Source organism: Ceratotherium simum, chromosome 40 (assembly GCF_057802395.1).
Source record: "Ceratotherium simum simum isolate JZ-2026a chromosome 40, ASM5780239v1, whole genome shotgun sequence".
In the NCBI taxonomy this organism is placed as follows: Eukaryota; Metazoa; Chordata; class Mammalia; order Perissodactyla; family Rhinocerotidae; genus Ceratotherium; species Ceratotherium simum.
Window position 1 is genome coordinate 11,814,953 of NC_141939.1, and position 16,100 is coordinate 11,831,052.

At 43.3% G+C, this 16,100-nt stretch overlaps 1 protein-coding gene across 1 annotated transcript in view; it reads right to left on the bottom strand.

Moving 5' to 3' along the window:
* Positions 1 to 16,100, bottom strand: part of TGFBRAP1 (transforming growth factor beta receptor associated protein 1) — a 65,305-nt gene that overhangs the window by 28,211 nt on the left and 20,994 nt on the right. The window contains exons 2-3 of the mRNA XM_087426309.1: positions 9,615 to 10,316; positions 382 to 576 (exon numbers count right to left, since the gene is read on the bottom strand). Coding sequence (XP_087282435.1) covers positions 382 to 576; positions 9,615 to 10,302 — 883 coding nt within the window. The 5' untranslated portion in view covers positions 10,303 to 10,316. The remainder of the gene's footprint in view (positions 1 to 381; positions 577 to 9,614; positions 10,317 to 16,100) is intronic.

A 16,100-nucleotide genomic window follows, 5' to 3' on the forward strand; every position in this document is an offset into this window, starting at 1 on the left:
TCTGCCACACCTTTCTCTCTACCTGAAGGTTATCTCCCACATCTGCTTGGCTGACTCCTACTCATCCTTAAAGGTTTGACTCAGATATCACTTCCTTCAGGAAGCCCTCCCTCATATTTCTAGGAAATACTTCCTCCTTTGCTCTCCCAATTGGCCTTATTTTGTTTCTATCTAAACTGCTGGAGCTATCTGTTTAAATGTCTGTCTCCCCATTAACCCTGGAGCTCCTGAAGCACAGACTGTATTACCATCACCTGTGTATCTTCTACGCTTAGCAAAAGGCCCAGTTCCTAACGGGCCCTTACGAACATTTACTGAAGAAATATCATCATGAAAGGGTCGATAACCAAACCTCGTGAAGACTTCTGTGTAAACCAGTACCTTCAAAATCCTGTAGAATGTGGCCTTCCTTAAAGGGCAGGGTCTGCTTTTGCTGCTGATCCAACATGCTGTGCACCGTGATGAACTCCTCATCGAGCGCAATGACGTAGGGGAAGCAGACGGCCGCCCCGACCACGTTCTCTGACCAGTGCACAGGGGCCCTCTGCGATATCCCAGCGACGGTGGCGAACATGCCTAGAAAAAGAGGAAGACTCAGGGGGGCTTGCAGGTCACGCTGGCGTGTCTTTTTCTGTAGATGTGTCTGGAGGTAGAATACCCCCCGCATCATTACATGTCAAGATAGGAAAGATAATGGAATAGGAGAACCCTACAGGACTTTATTTTTGTGACGAGAACTACCTTTCTCAGAACGAATATGTTATATTTACTTCCAATTAAAAATGAGGTTAAAAAAATGTTTACATATACCCACATGAAGGTTTATAAAGCACATGTCCCCACATGTGGGGAAAAAGTTACTTTCAAACAATTTCAGCTTTGCAAGCTTTCTTTCATATCCAGTCCTCCAACCAGTCTGCATCTCTAAGACACAGCTCTTCCTTCCTTATACATCCATTCAATAATAGTGAATACATTCATGCGAATATTTCCTGAGCATCTCCTATGTGCCAGGCACGCTCCACAGCGTCCTACCAGGAACCGTCCTGCTCAGACCTGAACTCTCACTGTGGATGCACGTACTCCATAAGACAGGGGTAAAACCAATTTTGCAATTCAAGACAGACTGCTGTTAAGTGTTTGTCAATAATAACGTCCACATTAAATGACAGTTTATCTATCTTGTACATAAAGCACTAAACTAGCCATTTCCAAACGAGCTGTATACAGTCCACAGATACTGGAGTTTCTGAAAATTAATACATTCACCAAGTAAAGTCAATCCATTTTAACTTAAAGTAGTTGACATAAAACACCTTTAAAAACAGCATGCTCTTGCCTGCAAACGATTACATGCTGCTGCAGGAGACAGTTTTCACTACACACAACCGAGAAGGGGGGGCGAGAGAGAGATGCAGGATACTTTAAGATGAAAAGAATGGAAAGTATCTCAAATACATCATATGAGCAAAATTCCTAAACCCATGAAATCACTGACCCTCCTACATACTCTGTGGTTACAAAGACTGATGTGTATTGAACTCAATCAGGTACAAACAGAGCTCTTCTCCTCTAAGTCAGGCTGTTCCCTGGGGATCCCACACATGTGCACACGGCTTGCTCTCACCTACCATACTCCGAGCCCTCCCTGCAGCAAGGCACTGGGCTTGGAACACCTGTTTGGCCTGATTAACACTTTAAATATTGGCTCCTGGCACGTGAAGCAGCACCAGCTGAAACTCTGTCAAGATGAAAGGACAATAAGCCTCATGAGCGTGTGTGTGAGAGAAAGTGTATGTGTGTGCACGTTTCCCACGAAGGAGTCACAACTGCCTAACACGAACCATTCTTTCCCCGTAAGTATTGCCCTTTGACCCTTTAAAGTCTCTAAAAATCATTATGAAAAAGACCAACAACTCAACAGAAAAATAGAGTATGAATCAGTAATTCACAGAAGACAAATGCAAATGGATAATAAATTCATGAAGAGATTTCCACACTCATTAGTAACCAGGGGAACACAAATTTAAAGGAAAAAAGTAAAAAACCAACCTCTACTCATCAGATTGGCCAAGGTTATAGACTGATAGTACTGAGCATTGGTACAGAGTGAGGAAACAGTTTTGGTATTATCTAACAAAACTGAATATATACTTACATTTTAATTCAGTGATTCTACTCTTAAATCTATCACCAATTGATAAGTACAAGGATGGTCACCATGGTACTTTTAATAATAACATAAAATTGAGTATAATACTCCAAAAGAGTTAGGACTCTGGGTGAACTCATCATGAACAGAAAAAAAGCTCTTTTATTAAATGAGTACATACAAAAAGAAAAATGATAAGTTAGCATGTTGAGCATCAACTTAAATTCAATAAACATTTGCTAAGTGCTTACTACATATCGAGCACCGAGTTAGGTATCAAGAGACAAACTGAGGCACATTCTAGGAACTCACAGCGGTGAAGGGGTTACAGAAAACACACAAGTAATTACCACACAGGAGAAAAACCAGGGCATAGGAACGGTGTAAAAAGCTTTCCTGGCACCGATGGGAGGAAAAGTCCAGAGGGAGCTGAGTGCTCAGAGACACGGCACGCATGGGGAAAACGTCACCCGAGGCCGGGTGAGGCTCCGGGAAGGCAGGGAAGAGGGGATGTGTCCCCAGCACAGGGCAAACCCTGTGTGGGGCGGGGAGGGTAGAAAGTCAAGTCAGGGTCAGAGCAGGAAGCGCTGCCCAGGAAAGGCAGGCTGAGGAGCGCCAGCTGAATGCTACAGGCTCCCAGGGGCTTTAGAAAGGCCCCTGGCCGGAGGGTGAAGGGTGCATGGAAGGAAGGAGAGACCCAGACACAGGGGAGGCCAGGTAGGTGCCTGCCACCAGGAAGGAGGCCTCGGTGGGGCCAGGGCCAGGGGTACAACAGAGGAAGGGGGGCTAATTCCAGAGGCGAATCAGGGAACCTGGCACCTGACTCTGGGAGCAAGAGAAGGGGAAGTCAAAGGCCACCATGCACTGTTCGCCTCAGGGTCAGCAGGACAGGACTGAGCCTAAAACAAAACAGGGGTCAGGACGCAGGGCTGGTGACGAGGCGATGTCTGCCCTTCATGGAACTGGAGGTCAGACTTCTGGGAGAGGGGGGCCTGGAGTTCAAGTGCTTTCTCAGGGGTAACAGCACCCTTCCTGAAGGGGAGGAATTGATCCGCGGAGCACACGAGACCCCAGAGCAGAATACAAGAGGATGGAGAGAACACGTTTCTGCAGAGCACTACCAAGCTCCCCAGGCTGGTGAGGCCTCCTGTTCTCATTTCGTTCCAGAGCAGAGGAGACGCGGAAAACTACACCGAGATGACTCAGAGCTAAAAGGTGAGAGCGGATAATAAGGGCAGTCTGGTCGTGTTGCAGAGGTGGCACAATGCACAAAACTGAAGGCACGGGGCCCGGCATTTACAATGCTTTACAGTAACAGAGAAGACGTAATTAAAGTGTGAATTAACCCAACAATTCTAACGCCCAGGTACTCAAACAGCATTAAAAAATGCTGAAGGAGAGGAACATGAGGTGCAAAGCTACTGAGCCTGGGCTCTGGAGAAAGACATTAGGTTTGCACTATCCTGAATTTTCCACGCGTTTAGAACCAGCTAGCTAAAGAGAGCCTAAAGGGACACAGGTGCACACCCCCTTCGCCCGGGTGATTGGCAAAACGTAAACTAGTGAAGGGCAAGCACACAGCAACCCTGAGGATTCTGCTGAATTTCGGGTCAAATAACCGTGTTCTGTATAGCACAACTCTCACACGAACAGGACACCAAGACGTTGTGCAGTCTTGTCCTGGAATTAAATCAGGGTCACTGCTTCTACCTGCTTAAGGCTGGGCATCGGCGCCCCAGGAACTGTGCAGTGCAGAGGCCCTGACATGAGTGCTCTTGAAATGAAAAGGGCAGAGCCAGAGGTCAAGAAGAAAGGCTTCCACACAGAAAGAAAACCAGAGTATTTCACCAGAATAAAAGAGCAGAGCAATAACTGGCAACTGGGGGTCCAGGCCACACAGTTATAAGGGGCCACAGATCCACTTAGGAACAGAGGCTACTGTTATGAACACCCACCAGCTAATCATGTTCTTGCTAAGTAGGTGATAAATTATTGTTTCTATCTTATTAAAGCAGTGCAAGTACTGTCAACATGCAAATATAACAAAGTTGTAAATGGTACACCTTTAAAAACCATTATTTTCAATTGTGTCCCCTCTGAATATCAGTGGACCCCCTTATCTGAGCTGGGAGGAGGATGGGGGCCTTCACTTTTCATGAAGCATTATCAAAGGATAGAGTTTAAAGTCACAATAATCAAAAATAATTATGGAATTTTCAACAAAGTATTGCTTAGAAGAGTAAAATTTAAACTAAGGCAAAAAGTTAAGAGCAATTTCTCACCACATGGGAATGGGCATGTGTGATCCTCAGGGAGAAAGTGCTGGCAAAATGAAAATATGTAGCTTTCATATATTTAAAGGTGGAGATGCATCCATTATAGTAATTTGAACTTAATTTCTGAAGCCATATAATGATGGTAGTGATTACTATGTTACATACAGAATCTGCATATAGGTAATGTATAAGAGAGCTTACAGGAGATCTTCCACTTTGCTTATAATCGTATCAATTACAAGCAGAACAATAATTAAGAGGGTTGGTTCATTTAGCCTGATGTCCACATAGTTACAGTGTAAGCCTGGGGGAAAATGAGTCCTAAGTATGACTAACTATTATTTCCCTTCAATCCTAACACTAAAGCCAACAAAGGGATATTGGAGTCAAATGTTTTCACTTAAGTCTTTAAAACTAAAACAGTTAGATATTGGTGCATGAACAGGCCTACAGACAGATGGAACAAAACAGGAAATCCAGAGACAGACCCAAGGGCATAAGGAAATTTAGTGTACATTAAAGGCAGCCACCTAAATCAGTGAGGAAAAGATGGAAGCTTTAATCAGTTTGTTGGGATAACGGGCAGCCACATAGAATAAGATAACATTGAATCCATTCCTTACACTCTTCAACCTAAGAAATGAAACCATATGAGCACTGGCAGAAAACAGGCTGAATTTGTGTATAACCTGGAAGAGGGGAAAACCCATCCCTAACTATGACTCAAAATGAAGAAGCAATGAAGTAAAAAGGTTAATACATTGGATTATTTAGAAATGTTTGGAAAAAGCTTTTGCATGGTAAAAACTGGAAACAAATATTTGAAACACATAACAGACAAGTTATCTCAAATATATAAAGAACACTAAAATAAACGGCTAGAGAGAACAGATAATTCCCATCAAAAGAAATGCAAATGGCTCTTAAACGTATGAAAAATGTTCAGTCTTGTTCTTGTTCATAATAGGAGAAATGCAATTAACTACACTGAGACACCATTTCTCATGTACCAGACTGGTAAAAACACAGAAGTTGGTCAACGTACTCTACTCTGTTGGCAAAGCTGAGGGGGAGCAGGCACTGTCACCCATTGCTGGGGATGACCTTCATCAAGGGGAATATGACAACACCTAGCAAATTTTCACATGCATCTACACTCTGACTCAGAACCCCACCTCCAGGGGCTGGCGCAGCAGCATAGCTGTTAAGTTCGAGTGTTTCACTTCGGCAGCCCAGGGTTCACCGGTTCGGATCCTGGGCGTGGACCTACGCACTGCTCATCAAGCCATGCTGGGGTGGTGTTCCACATAGAAGAACTAGAAGGACCTACAACTAGGATATACAACTATGTACTGGGGCTTTGGGGAGAAAAAGGGAAAAAGAGAGGAAGATTGGAAACAGATATTAGCTCAGGACCAATCTTCCCCCACCCCCCCACCCCTCCAAAAAAGAATCCCACTTCCCAAAAGTTTTCCCACAGATACACTGGAAAATACAAAAAGATAAGTCCTATTAATACCATCAGACTGGAAAAAAGCCAAATGTCCACCAACACCAACAGGGGACTGACTGAATAAACTACGGTACCTCCACACAACAGAGTAGATGAGCTGCAAAAATGAATGAGGAATATCTCTACGTTTTACTATGAAGTGATCTCCATAATACACTATTAAGTAAAAAAGCCCACGAAAGAGGGAGATACAAATATTTACATATGTTTGTATTTTTTATTTAAAAATGAAAGTATAGCCATAAAAATAAAGGTTACCTATGGGGGAAGGAGAGCCTAGGTGAAGGAGACAGGATATAAGCTCTTTGAATACACCTTGCTGTATCCAGCTGACTTAGTACCTTGTAAATATTTACATAGTAAAAACATAAAATAAGGCAATTTCTAAAAATCTAAAGTAACATGAAACAAATTAATCTAACTGTATATCCAGTTGGTGACATAACCACACAGAGGGGAACTACTTTAAGTGACTTTAAGGCACAGTGCTGTGACTGCACATTCCTAATGAGTTAAACATACCCTACCCTAAGGACAAAAAGAACTATAAACAATCCAACTTTTTTCAGTAATTAGATTGTGGGAACAGTAGTGCTGGCATTGTTATTCTGTTCCGTGTCCTGTGGAATGAGTCAAAGGATGGGGTAAAGGTTGGGGTGGTGGTTTACTCATTTGCGGTGTGGGTGAAAGAAGAGATAGGTATGCAGACGGATGGGGTCAGTGCCCTGTTCCATCAGTATGATCTCATAGTGGATTTTATCTTTAAAAAATGCCTACTTCCTAGCTCTGTCTACTGAAAAGGCCTGGAAACAACGGACGGCTAGCACCTCTAGCATCCAGACTGTGGCCTCTAAACATCAGGGTCCTTGGAGAAACGTCTAAAGCGAACTTGGAACCCCTGTCACACCAGAAGGCAAGGGAGCTCTCCAAGTTCTAGGGTCGTGTGAAAAGCACTCAGCAGTCAACCCGCCTAAACTCCCACCAAGCACAGATGCACCGAACCACACCACATACATTTACATCCATGATTCATAACGACACTTTTAAAACAGTCACTGCTGGAAGACTGAAGGGATCATCTTACTGAAAACCATCTCATCCTGCCTTTCTTATACAACGTACCCGGGGCAACCAAACAGTTAATGAAAAGTTTCTCTTCACCGAAGCATTCCAGTTAACGTAGGAAGGAGGAATGGACAGAAATAGAATGTTGCCATTGGGCAGCCCTAATGATTTAAAGGATCGAGGCATCCTCATTAATAGCTATTAACATCACTCAGAGAGGGCCGGCCCCGTGGCTTGGTGGTTAGGTGCACGCGCTCCGCTGCTGGCGGCCGGCTTCGGATCCCCGGCGCGCACCTACGCGCCACTTTTCTGGCCATGCTGAGGTCGAGTCCCACATACAGCAACTAGAAGGATGTGCAGCTATGACATACAACTATCTACTGGGGCTTTGGGGGAAAAAATAAAAATAAATAAAAAATAAAAATTATAAAAAAAAAAAAAAAAAAACATCACTCAGAGAGAGAAAGGAAATGATGTAATCCTGACAGGGGTCCTCCGTTGCCTCTGGAGAAGGTGTGCCTCTCCTCAACAGAAGCACATACAACAACACTTGACGGAGAAAACCTGTCATCCTGATTACCAGTTTGCAGGAAACACAGAGGTCAGCCTGACATCCTAAACAACACAAGAGGATGAAATCACCAAAACCCAGACCGTGGGACGCTATAGGTGAAGGCATCCAATTTCTTCAACAAAAAATTAAAGAAAGATAAAAAAAGGAGAGGAAACCTCAAGATAAGAGAAATAACAGATCTACCAACCAATTGCAATGTGCAGGCCTTCCGTGGAATCTGGTTCAAATAAACCGAAAAATAGACATACACTTAAACATAAATGTATGTATATATGTACTTATGTATGCCTCTGTATGCATACTAATAGAAATAGGACACGCCTTGAGATTTAATGATATTAAGGAATTACTGTCAAATTTTTTTAGGTATTCAATGGTATTATGGTTTTCTCTTTTTGTAAGTAACTTAGGAATACATACTGAAATGTTTACAGATGCAATGCTGTGATGTCTGTGATTAGCTTCAAAATACAGGGGGAGTGGTTAGGTGTATAAATCACACAACTGGAAAGGAACTGGCATGGCTGGAGGGGGGTGATGGGGACATCGGGTTCATTATAATATTCTCTTTACTACATATGTTTATATGTAGTATAACATAATTTTTTTCCATAATAAAAAAATTTCACTAAAATTGGAATTTTTTGTTAAAAAACTGTTTGGGATGAAGAATTTTTTTTTTCAAAAAGTAAAAATCTGAAGTATCAAGCCATGAAAAGACATGGAGGAAACTTAGGTGCATATTACTGAGTGAAAGAAGCCAACGTGAAAAGGCTATGCACTGCATGGCTTCCACAATGTGACACTCTGGAAAGATTGGTGGTTGCCAGGGGTTGGGGCAGGGGAGTGAACAGGCAGAGCACAGAGGATTTTCAGGGCAGTGAAAATACTCTGTATGATAGTATAATGATGGGTATACATCATTATACATTTGCCCAAACTCATAGAAATGTACAGCACCAAGAGTGACCCTAATGTAAACTATGGACTTTGGGTGATGATGATGTGTCAGTGTAGGCTCATCGATTGTAATAAATGTACCACTCTGTCGGGGGATGTTGGTAATGGAGGTGGCTATGCATATACGGATGGGGGTACATGGGAACTCTACTTTCCACTCGATTTTGCTGTGAACCTAAAACTGCTCTAAAAAGTAAAGTCTATTAAAAAAAGAAGTAAAAATCAAGAAGTGTATACTAACTAGCTCATGACCTGAATTTTTGTTACTATAAGAAAATGTATTTGTACCTATCACTTTGAAATGAGATGCTCACACATGCACTGTCTAAGGTTAAAGAATACTAGTGTTAAGATGGACTCACTCTCGCCAGCACCTGTGGATCACAGACACACACACTAATTTTAAATCTGAGCCATCCACAACCAAAGGAAAATACCAGGAGACACCACTGAAGTTAACAGCTTGGATCCTTAATCTCAACAAGGCAGCACAGAGAACCAGTAAGACTATACAAAATAGCCAAAGCCCTTTCAAGGAGCTAGCTGCTATAAGCTTTTTTGTGGGTGAAACTGTAGTCAATAAAAGAGAAAATTATGGACATAACATGGAAGTCTCCACATCTGAAAATACGTATAAGTGAGCCATCTCAACTCTGTTTTAGAATGACAAGTTAAAACAATCAACTGACAAACCCACCCACATGAAAAGATCTTATACGGAAGTCTTACAGATTTTAATTTCTGTAGTTATTTACTCAACGGAATTTTCTCCCCAGAGCCATCTTCAAGCTTCACTTTAGCACAAAATAAAACTACTTTTATGACTGGCCAATATTGTTCCATGAACTCCACATTCACAAAACAATCTAATGAAATTTCAGCAAACACTGGTTACACAGTTCTGTTTCTATCTTGCCACATATCCTCAATGTTGGCAAATACTCTCCACAAGCATCTATTTTTTCACAACTAAAATCTCCCTCTCAGGTTTCAGCATGAATTCATGGCGATAAGGCAAAGAGAATGGGCAGATCAGAGGCAGAGGTCAGTGGAGGCCTACAGCATCCCGCTCACCCAGCCCTCCGGGGCCTGCCAGCAGGAACTCCTGTCTCCCTATCCTCTTGACGATCGGGCGCTTCTCCTCACTGCAGTAAGGAAACAGGTCCTGGGCGACACCTGTGCTGTAGTTCAGGATGATGTACTGGGTGGTCAGAGCCAGGCACAAGAAGTGACCGTCCACAGCCACGGCCAGGGGCTGCTCCGGCGTCGACACTTCCCTGACAATCTGAACCCGGTCCTCGTACACCATGAACACCTGAATGGTTCTGCGTTTGACAGAGATGATGCAGACTTCCACGCAGAATGGGTCCCCGCTCACAGGGTTCTCGTTCAAGGCAAACGCCATGGCCCCTTTGATGCGAGCCCCTGAAGGGACAGGCTCCAGGCTCATCATGTTGATCAGAGTTATGGAGTTGTCACAGAGCACCAGCAGCCTGTTGAGGGCGGACGCGGCTCGCAGCTCACTCACTGCCTTCTTGAAACCCAGGTGTCTGTGCAGCTGCTTCGTGGCGGTGAATGTGGCTGTCCCTGCGGGCAGAGCGTTCTCCTCCAGCAGGAAGTGGTGAATGAAGCAGTCACTGGTGCCCACGTAGAGGTTCCTGCCACAGCACTCCACGCAGTCTATGTTGACACGCTCCCTGTCGCCCATCAGCAGCTCCCGCTCAACAGCGGAGACCAACGTAAAGGCCTTGGTGCTCATCATGTCTGCTGGCTGACCTGCAGAAGAGGAAAAGAAGAGTCAACTTAGAGTAACAAGGAATAAGCAGAACCATTTCAGGTTACAAAAAATAGACACTGATTCCTCAGTTATAATTTCAGTGAAAGGAGATCATTTGACACTTAAAAAATAGTAAAGGAAAAAAAAGATTTCCCACTTGGTGTCCTCCCACCAGACAAATGGGAGAGCCCAGCAGGAGAGCACACCCTGCTCATTCTCAACAGAGCTGAGACTTGTATGGAGTTTCCTGACACTCTTCGTGGGAGGCAGACCTGTAGGTAGAAGACAAGCGTAATAATCACTCACAGACAACATAATAAAAACAAAAAAAATTGTGGAAAAAGGCAAAAATGATCCTCACTGGTCTTCCTAAGCTTCTCCAGCCCCTGGATTTTAAGTGAATGGTGGGACGCAACTACATGGTGCTGTTAAGTCCTGCTCCTGGGATCTTTTCAGAAACACCGAGGCAGGAACCACACCCTGAATTCCTTTGTATTCTTCGCAATGAAGCATGCACGCTGGCCCCAGCACCATACTTGGTTCCTAGCGTAAATGTGCTCATGCAGAGCAGTCAAGATGTGCCTCGAATTTCCAAGTCTTTCAGGTGGGGAGTTGAGATGGTTTGTGAGAAGGTTGTTGATATGTCAGTTAATAGATTACTCCCACTGGAAGAGAGACTGCCCCACACCCTAACCCTTGGTTTCCTAATTCTTCCTCTGAAGAGGACTCTGGTTTCACACTCCACAAAGTCAGAGGCAGCAGAAATGGGCAAGACAGGCTTTCCCTGAGTTTTCAGCCAGCTGGAAAGGAGACACACACATGGCAGTCCCTGGTATCCTCCAGCAAGAGAGGGAGATCAGGTAGCTCTCAGGAGAACTGGAGAAGACTGATGGGCATTAAACGGAGGCTGGCTAGACTTTCCTATCACTTCAAGCTGTCCAAAAATAGCGTTGCCTCACAAGAGACTAAATTCCTTAATCCTTGAAGGCATTCCAGCAGAGGCTGGAAAACCTCTTGGAAATACTTGAGAAAGATTCATGCATCAGGGAAGGGGAGGAATGAGAGAACCTCTTGGGTGCCTTTCAACCCAAAGATTTTAGAACTCTACAATTTCTTATATCCCGCATCCACTGGGGTGGTGACAGCTACACACGAGGGAGACTCTGGTTCCCTTCCCTGAGTCAACAAAATTCCCGGGAAGGAGGGTGTACAGGTCTGGGGATGAGATTTTCCCACTGGACACCATCAGAGTTCCTTCCCATCCCTCTCCTGTCACTTACTAGTTAAGTGACCCTGGGAAACTCTCTTGGCTTCTCCATGCCTCCGTTTCCTCAACTGTACCATGAGCGTAATAGAGGCATCTACTTCATACAATTCTTTGAGGGCTGAGTAAAGCTCATGTAAAATGCTGAATACCTGGCACATAGAAAGCACTCAGTAGAATTAGGCTTGACCTTATCATTAATGCATTCCCCTCATGACCCAGCCTACTTTCGGTTTCTATTTCCCAAGTTGGGGGAATGAAACGATGCTGTCTTCTGCCCTCAGCTGTGGGCAATCTGTGTCCACCTCCTCGGAAAGACGGACTGAAAGGTAAGCCAGACACACTCATCCCCCCCAGGCATTTCCATGCTCATTTACATGAGCTCATCTTCACAGAGCCCATGGAAAAGAGGCAGGAAAGTGAGGAATGATGCTCAGAAGGCATCACAGAGAAAGAATTGTGTCCATCTATCTCGGAGCTGCAGGAACTCCCCGGAGTTCCAGGGAAAGCCTAGAGTTGAGAGAAGAGTGGGTTTCTAATCTCTGACACAAACAATTCTTAAACACCACCATCTGTCTGTGTTGACTAAATAGAGTCACCAAACCCCAACCTACATATTTTTTCCATTTAAATGCTAATGAATAAAACCCACATATTGAAACCTAGGCTTTGAAACATCCAAGTCTGTGAAAGCAAAGTAATATGAAATACTTCTTCACTGACTGATCAATCAGGGTTCTTTTTTAAAATGGCAAGATATGGGCCGGCCCCATGGTGTAGTGATTAAGTGCTCGCGCTCCACTGCTGGCGGCCCAGGTTCGGATCCTGGGTACGCACCGATGCACCGCTTGTCAGGCCATGCTGTGGTGGAGTCCCACGTATAAGTGGAGGAAGATCTGCACAGATGTTAGCTCAGGGCCAGTCTTCCTCAGCAAAAAGAGGAGAATTGGCATGGATGTTAGCTCAGAGCTGATCTTCCTCACACACACACACAAAAATAGCAGGATAGAGTGATTCTTCTATTTATTTTTTATTTAATTTATTTAAACTAAAAAACAAAAACAAAAACAGTTCACCCATTTCTCACACGCCCCAATTCCCACCTCTGGCAACCACCAATCTGTTTTCTCTATCTGTGAACTTGGTTTTTTATTTATTTCTTTATTTAGATTCCACATATAAGTGCTATCATACGGTATTTGTCTTTCTCTGTCTTATTTCACCTAGCATAATGCCCTCAAGATCCATCCATGTTGTTGCAAATGGCGAGATTTCATTCTTTTTAAGGCTGAATGATATTCCATTATATATTTACACCACAATTTCTTCATACATTCAACCATTGATAGACACTTAGGTTGTTTCCATGTCTTGGCTATTGTAAATAATGTTGCAATGAACACGGGGCTGCAGACATCTTTTCAAGTTAGTGTTTTCATTTTCTTTGGATAAATACCCACAAGAGGAATTGCTGGATCATATGATGGTTCTATTTTTAATTTTTTGAGGAGCCTCCATTTTATTTTCCATAGTGGCTGCACAAATTTATATTCCTACAACAGTGCACAAGGGTTCCCTTTTCTCCACATCCTTACTAATACTTGTTATTTCTAGTCTTTTTGATAACAGCCATTCTAACAGGTGTGAGGTGATATCTCGTGGTGGTTTGGTCTGCATCTCCCTGAGGATCAGTGATGTAGAGCATCTTTTCATGGACCTGTTGACCATCTGCACATCTTCTTTGGAAAAATGTCCATTCAGATCTCCTGCCCATTTTTTAACCAAATTGTTTTTTCACTCTTGAGTTGTATGAGTTCTTTATATATTTTGCATATTAGCCTCTTATCAGATATATGATTTGCAATTATTTTCTCCCATTCTGTAGATTGCCTTTTCATTCTATTGATGGTTTCCTTTGCTGTGCAGAAGCTTTTTAGTTTGGTAGTCCCACTCAACTTTTGCTTTTGGTGTCAGGATTCTGCTACTTAAAATGTGAATTGTAGGGCCAGCCCCGGGGGCCTAGTGGGTAAGTTCAGCATGCTCTGCTTCAGTGGCCCAGGTTCGGTTCCTGGGCGCAGAGCTACACTATGCGTCTGTCAGTGGCCATGCTGTGGTGGCGGCTCACATTCAAAAAGAGAAAGACTGGTAACAGATGTTAGCTCAGGGCAAATCTTCCCTAGCAAAAAAATAAAAAATAAATAAAATAAAATAAAATGTGAATTGTATCTCTCCCTTCGCAGAAGAAACAGAGAAACAAGTTTTGAGCACTCATAATCAAACTCCTCTATTTAACTTTTTAAATGTATATGGTCCATAATTCTAGCCTCTGCCTGCACTTAGTGTAAGGGATAAAATAACCATAGTTGCAGTGAAAAATATATGGAAAGAATCAAACACCTCATATTTAGTCTAAGTACTGGGGTAAACAGAGAAGAAGGAGGGGAGGGAGTCATAAGAAAAGCATTTGGTATATTAACAAGTCATAACTCCATAACATTTTAAAAGAAATGCAATATTGTTTCATTACTTGGTAACTAGTTAGTCAAGTCTTGCTAAAGATAAGTTTCCCACTATAGGCCTTTAAATAAAGGATCTGTTCTAACAATTAAATGATAATTTCTAAAAATGAGAAGGAGAGTGATGTCACCATCATGGTGGCGTAAGACATTCCTCTTTTATCACCCTTTTTAAACAACAAATTAGACACACATCTGTGAACAAAAGCACCTTTGTGGGTGTTGTGGAATCTAGCACCGTATGAAGAGGGACCCAGGAGGAGTCTTGCCCACCTGTGCATCTAGTAATAGGCAGAGAGAACTTGGTATAGGCTGCAGAGACAGTGGAGCCAGCAAACCTGCCCAGACCCCTCTTGCTACAGTTGGGAAAGAATCTGGAGAGTAATGAACTGGGGAGACACCCATACCCACACACAAGACAGAATGTGCAGAAGTCTAGCCTTCCTGAGGAGACATTCCAGCATGCCATTAAAGCAAAAAAAAAAAAAGCAAGCTTGGTCACAGCAGAAGCAGTGGTAACAGAAACTTGGAGAGCATGGCACCCCCAACCCCCACAAGGAAACAGTGCACGGGGCTAAACTATCCTGCTGCAGTGACCTCTCCTGCAGGGGGAAAACGACAGCAGTGAGTGAGTGCCTGGCTACCCCAGTCGTGCAGGACAAGGCTGGAGAAACCCTTTTTTCTTTTTTTTCAGAGAAACCTTTTTTTCTCCTCCTCCAGGAGGACCCAGAGTACTGAGGCAGGCCCTCCATGACTCGGGGGAGGGAAGAGATTAGGAAAGAGGCAGATAAGAATTTCAAAAGGCATTAAAGGGATGCAGTTCCTGCCGAATGCACTTAGCAAGAGCCTCTGTAAGGACCACACCCATGGATCTCCATTCTGGGTCCACGGGCACCCCCAACACCCTGAGTACTAAACCCACACCTCCCCCAGTTCTGTGGCTGGCTCCTTGTGTGGGCCTGTGTGTGTGGTGGTGAGAGAGAGCTCTGGTGGACAGGGAGCATGCTCAGAAGACAGGCCACAGTCTGTGCACAAGGGATAAACCACAAACTTGACCTATAGCTTCACTTCTGGACACAAATGAGAGGTTTTTAGTAGCCAGCATGGTGAATCGTAAGAACCAAAGAAGACAGAAAAGCTTAAGAGTCATGCCTAAAGGGGGAGCAAGAAGAGTGCAGCAAGCGTACCCACACGAAGACAGAGAAAACTGCAGACAACACCACCATCCAAAAAATACCCCACCTGAAGCCAACTAGTAAAGAGGTAAGGAGATGTCTCCTACTTCAAACGCAAAAGTGGCAATGCAAAACTATAAGAAACAGGAAAAGTCAAGGAGACATGCCATCAGAAAAACAAAATAACAATTCTCCAATAATCAACCTCAAAGGCATGCAATTTGTGATCCAGCTGATAAAGAATTCAAAATAGCTGTTCTGAAGAAACTCAATGAGCTACAAGAAACCTTAGAAAGACAATTCAACAAAATCTCAAAAAATATACATGATCAAAATGAGATTCTTATCAAAGAGATAGAAATCATAAAAAGAACCAAGCAGAAATTCTGGAGCTGAAGAACTCAATGAATGAAAAGAAAAACGCAATAGAGAGCATACACAGCAGAGTAGAGCAAATGGAAGACAGAATAAGTGAGCTAGAAGACAGGAATTTTGAAGTAACCCAGCTAGAGGAGAACAAAGAAAAAAGAATGAAAAAGAATGAAGAACGCCTCCGTGACCTAAAGGATTTCACCAAAAGATCAAATATTAGAATAACTGGGATTCAAGAAGGAGAAGAGAGGGAGAAGGGAACAGAAAATTTACTTAAAGAATGAATAGCTGAGAATTTCCAAAACCTGGGGAGAGAACTGGACATCCGAGTTCACAAAGCTAACAGATCACCCTATTATCTCAATGCAAAAAGACCTTCTCCAGGATGTACTATAATGAAACTGTCAAAAATCAAGGATAAAGAGTGGAATGACATATTCAAAGTGTTGAAAGAAA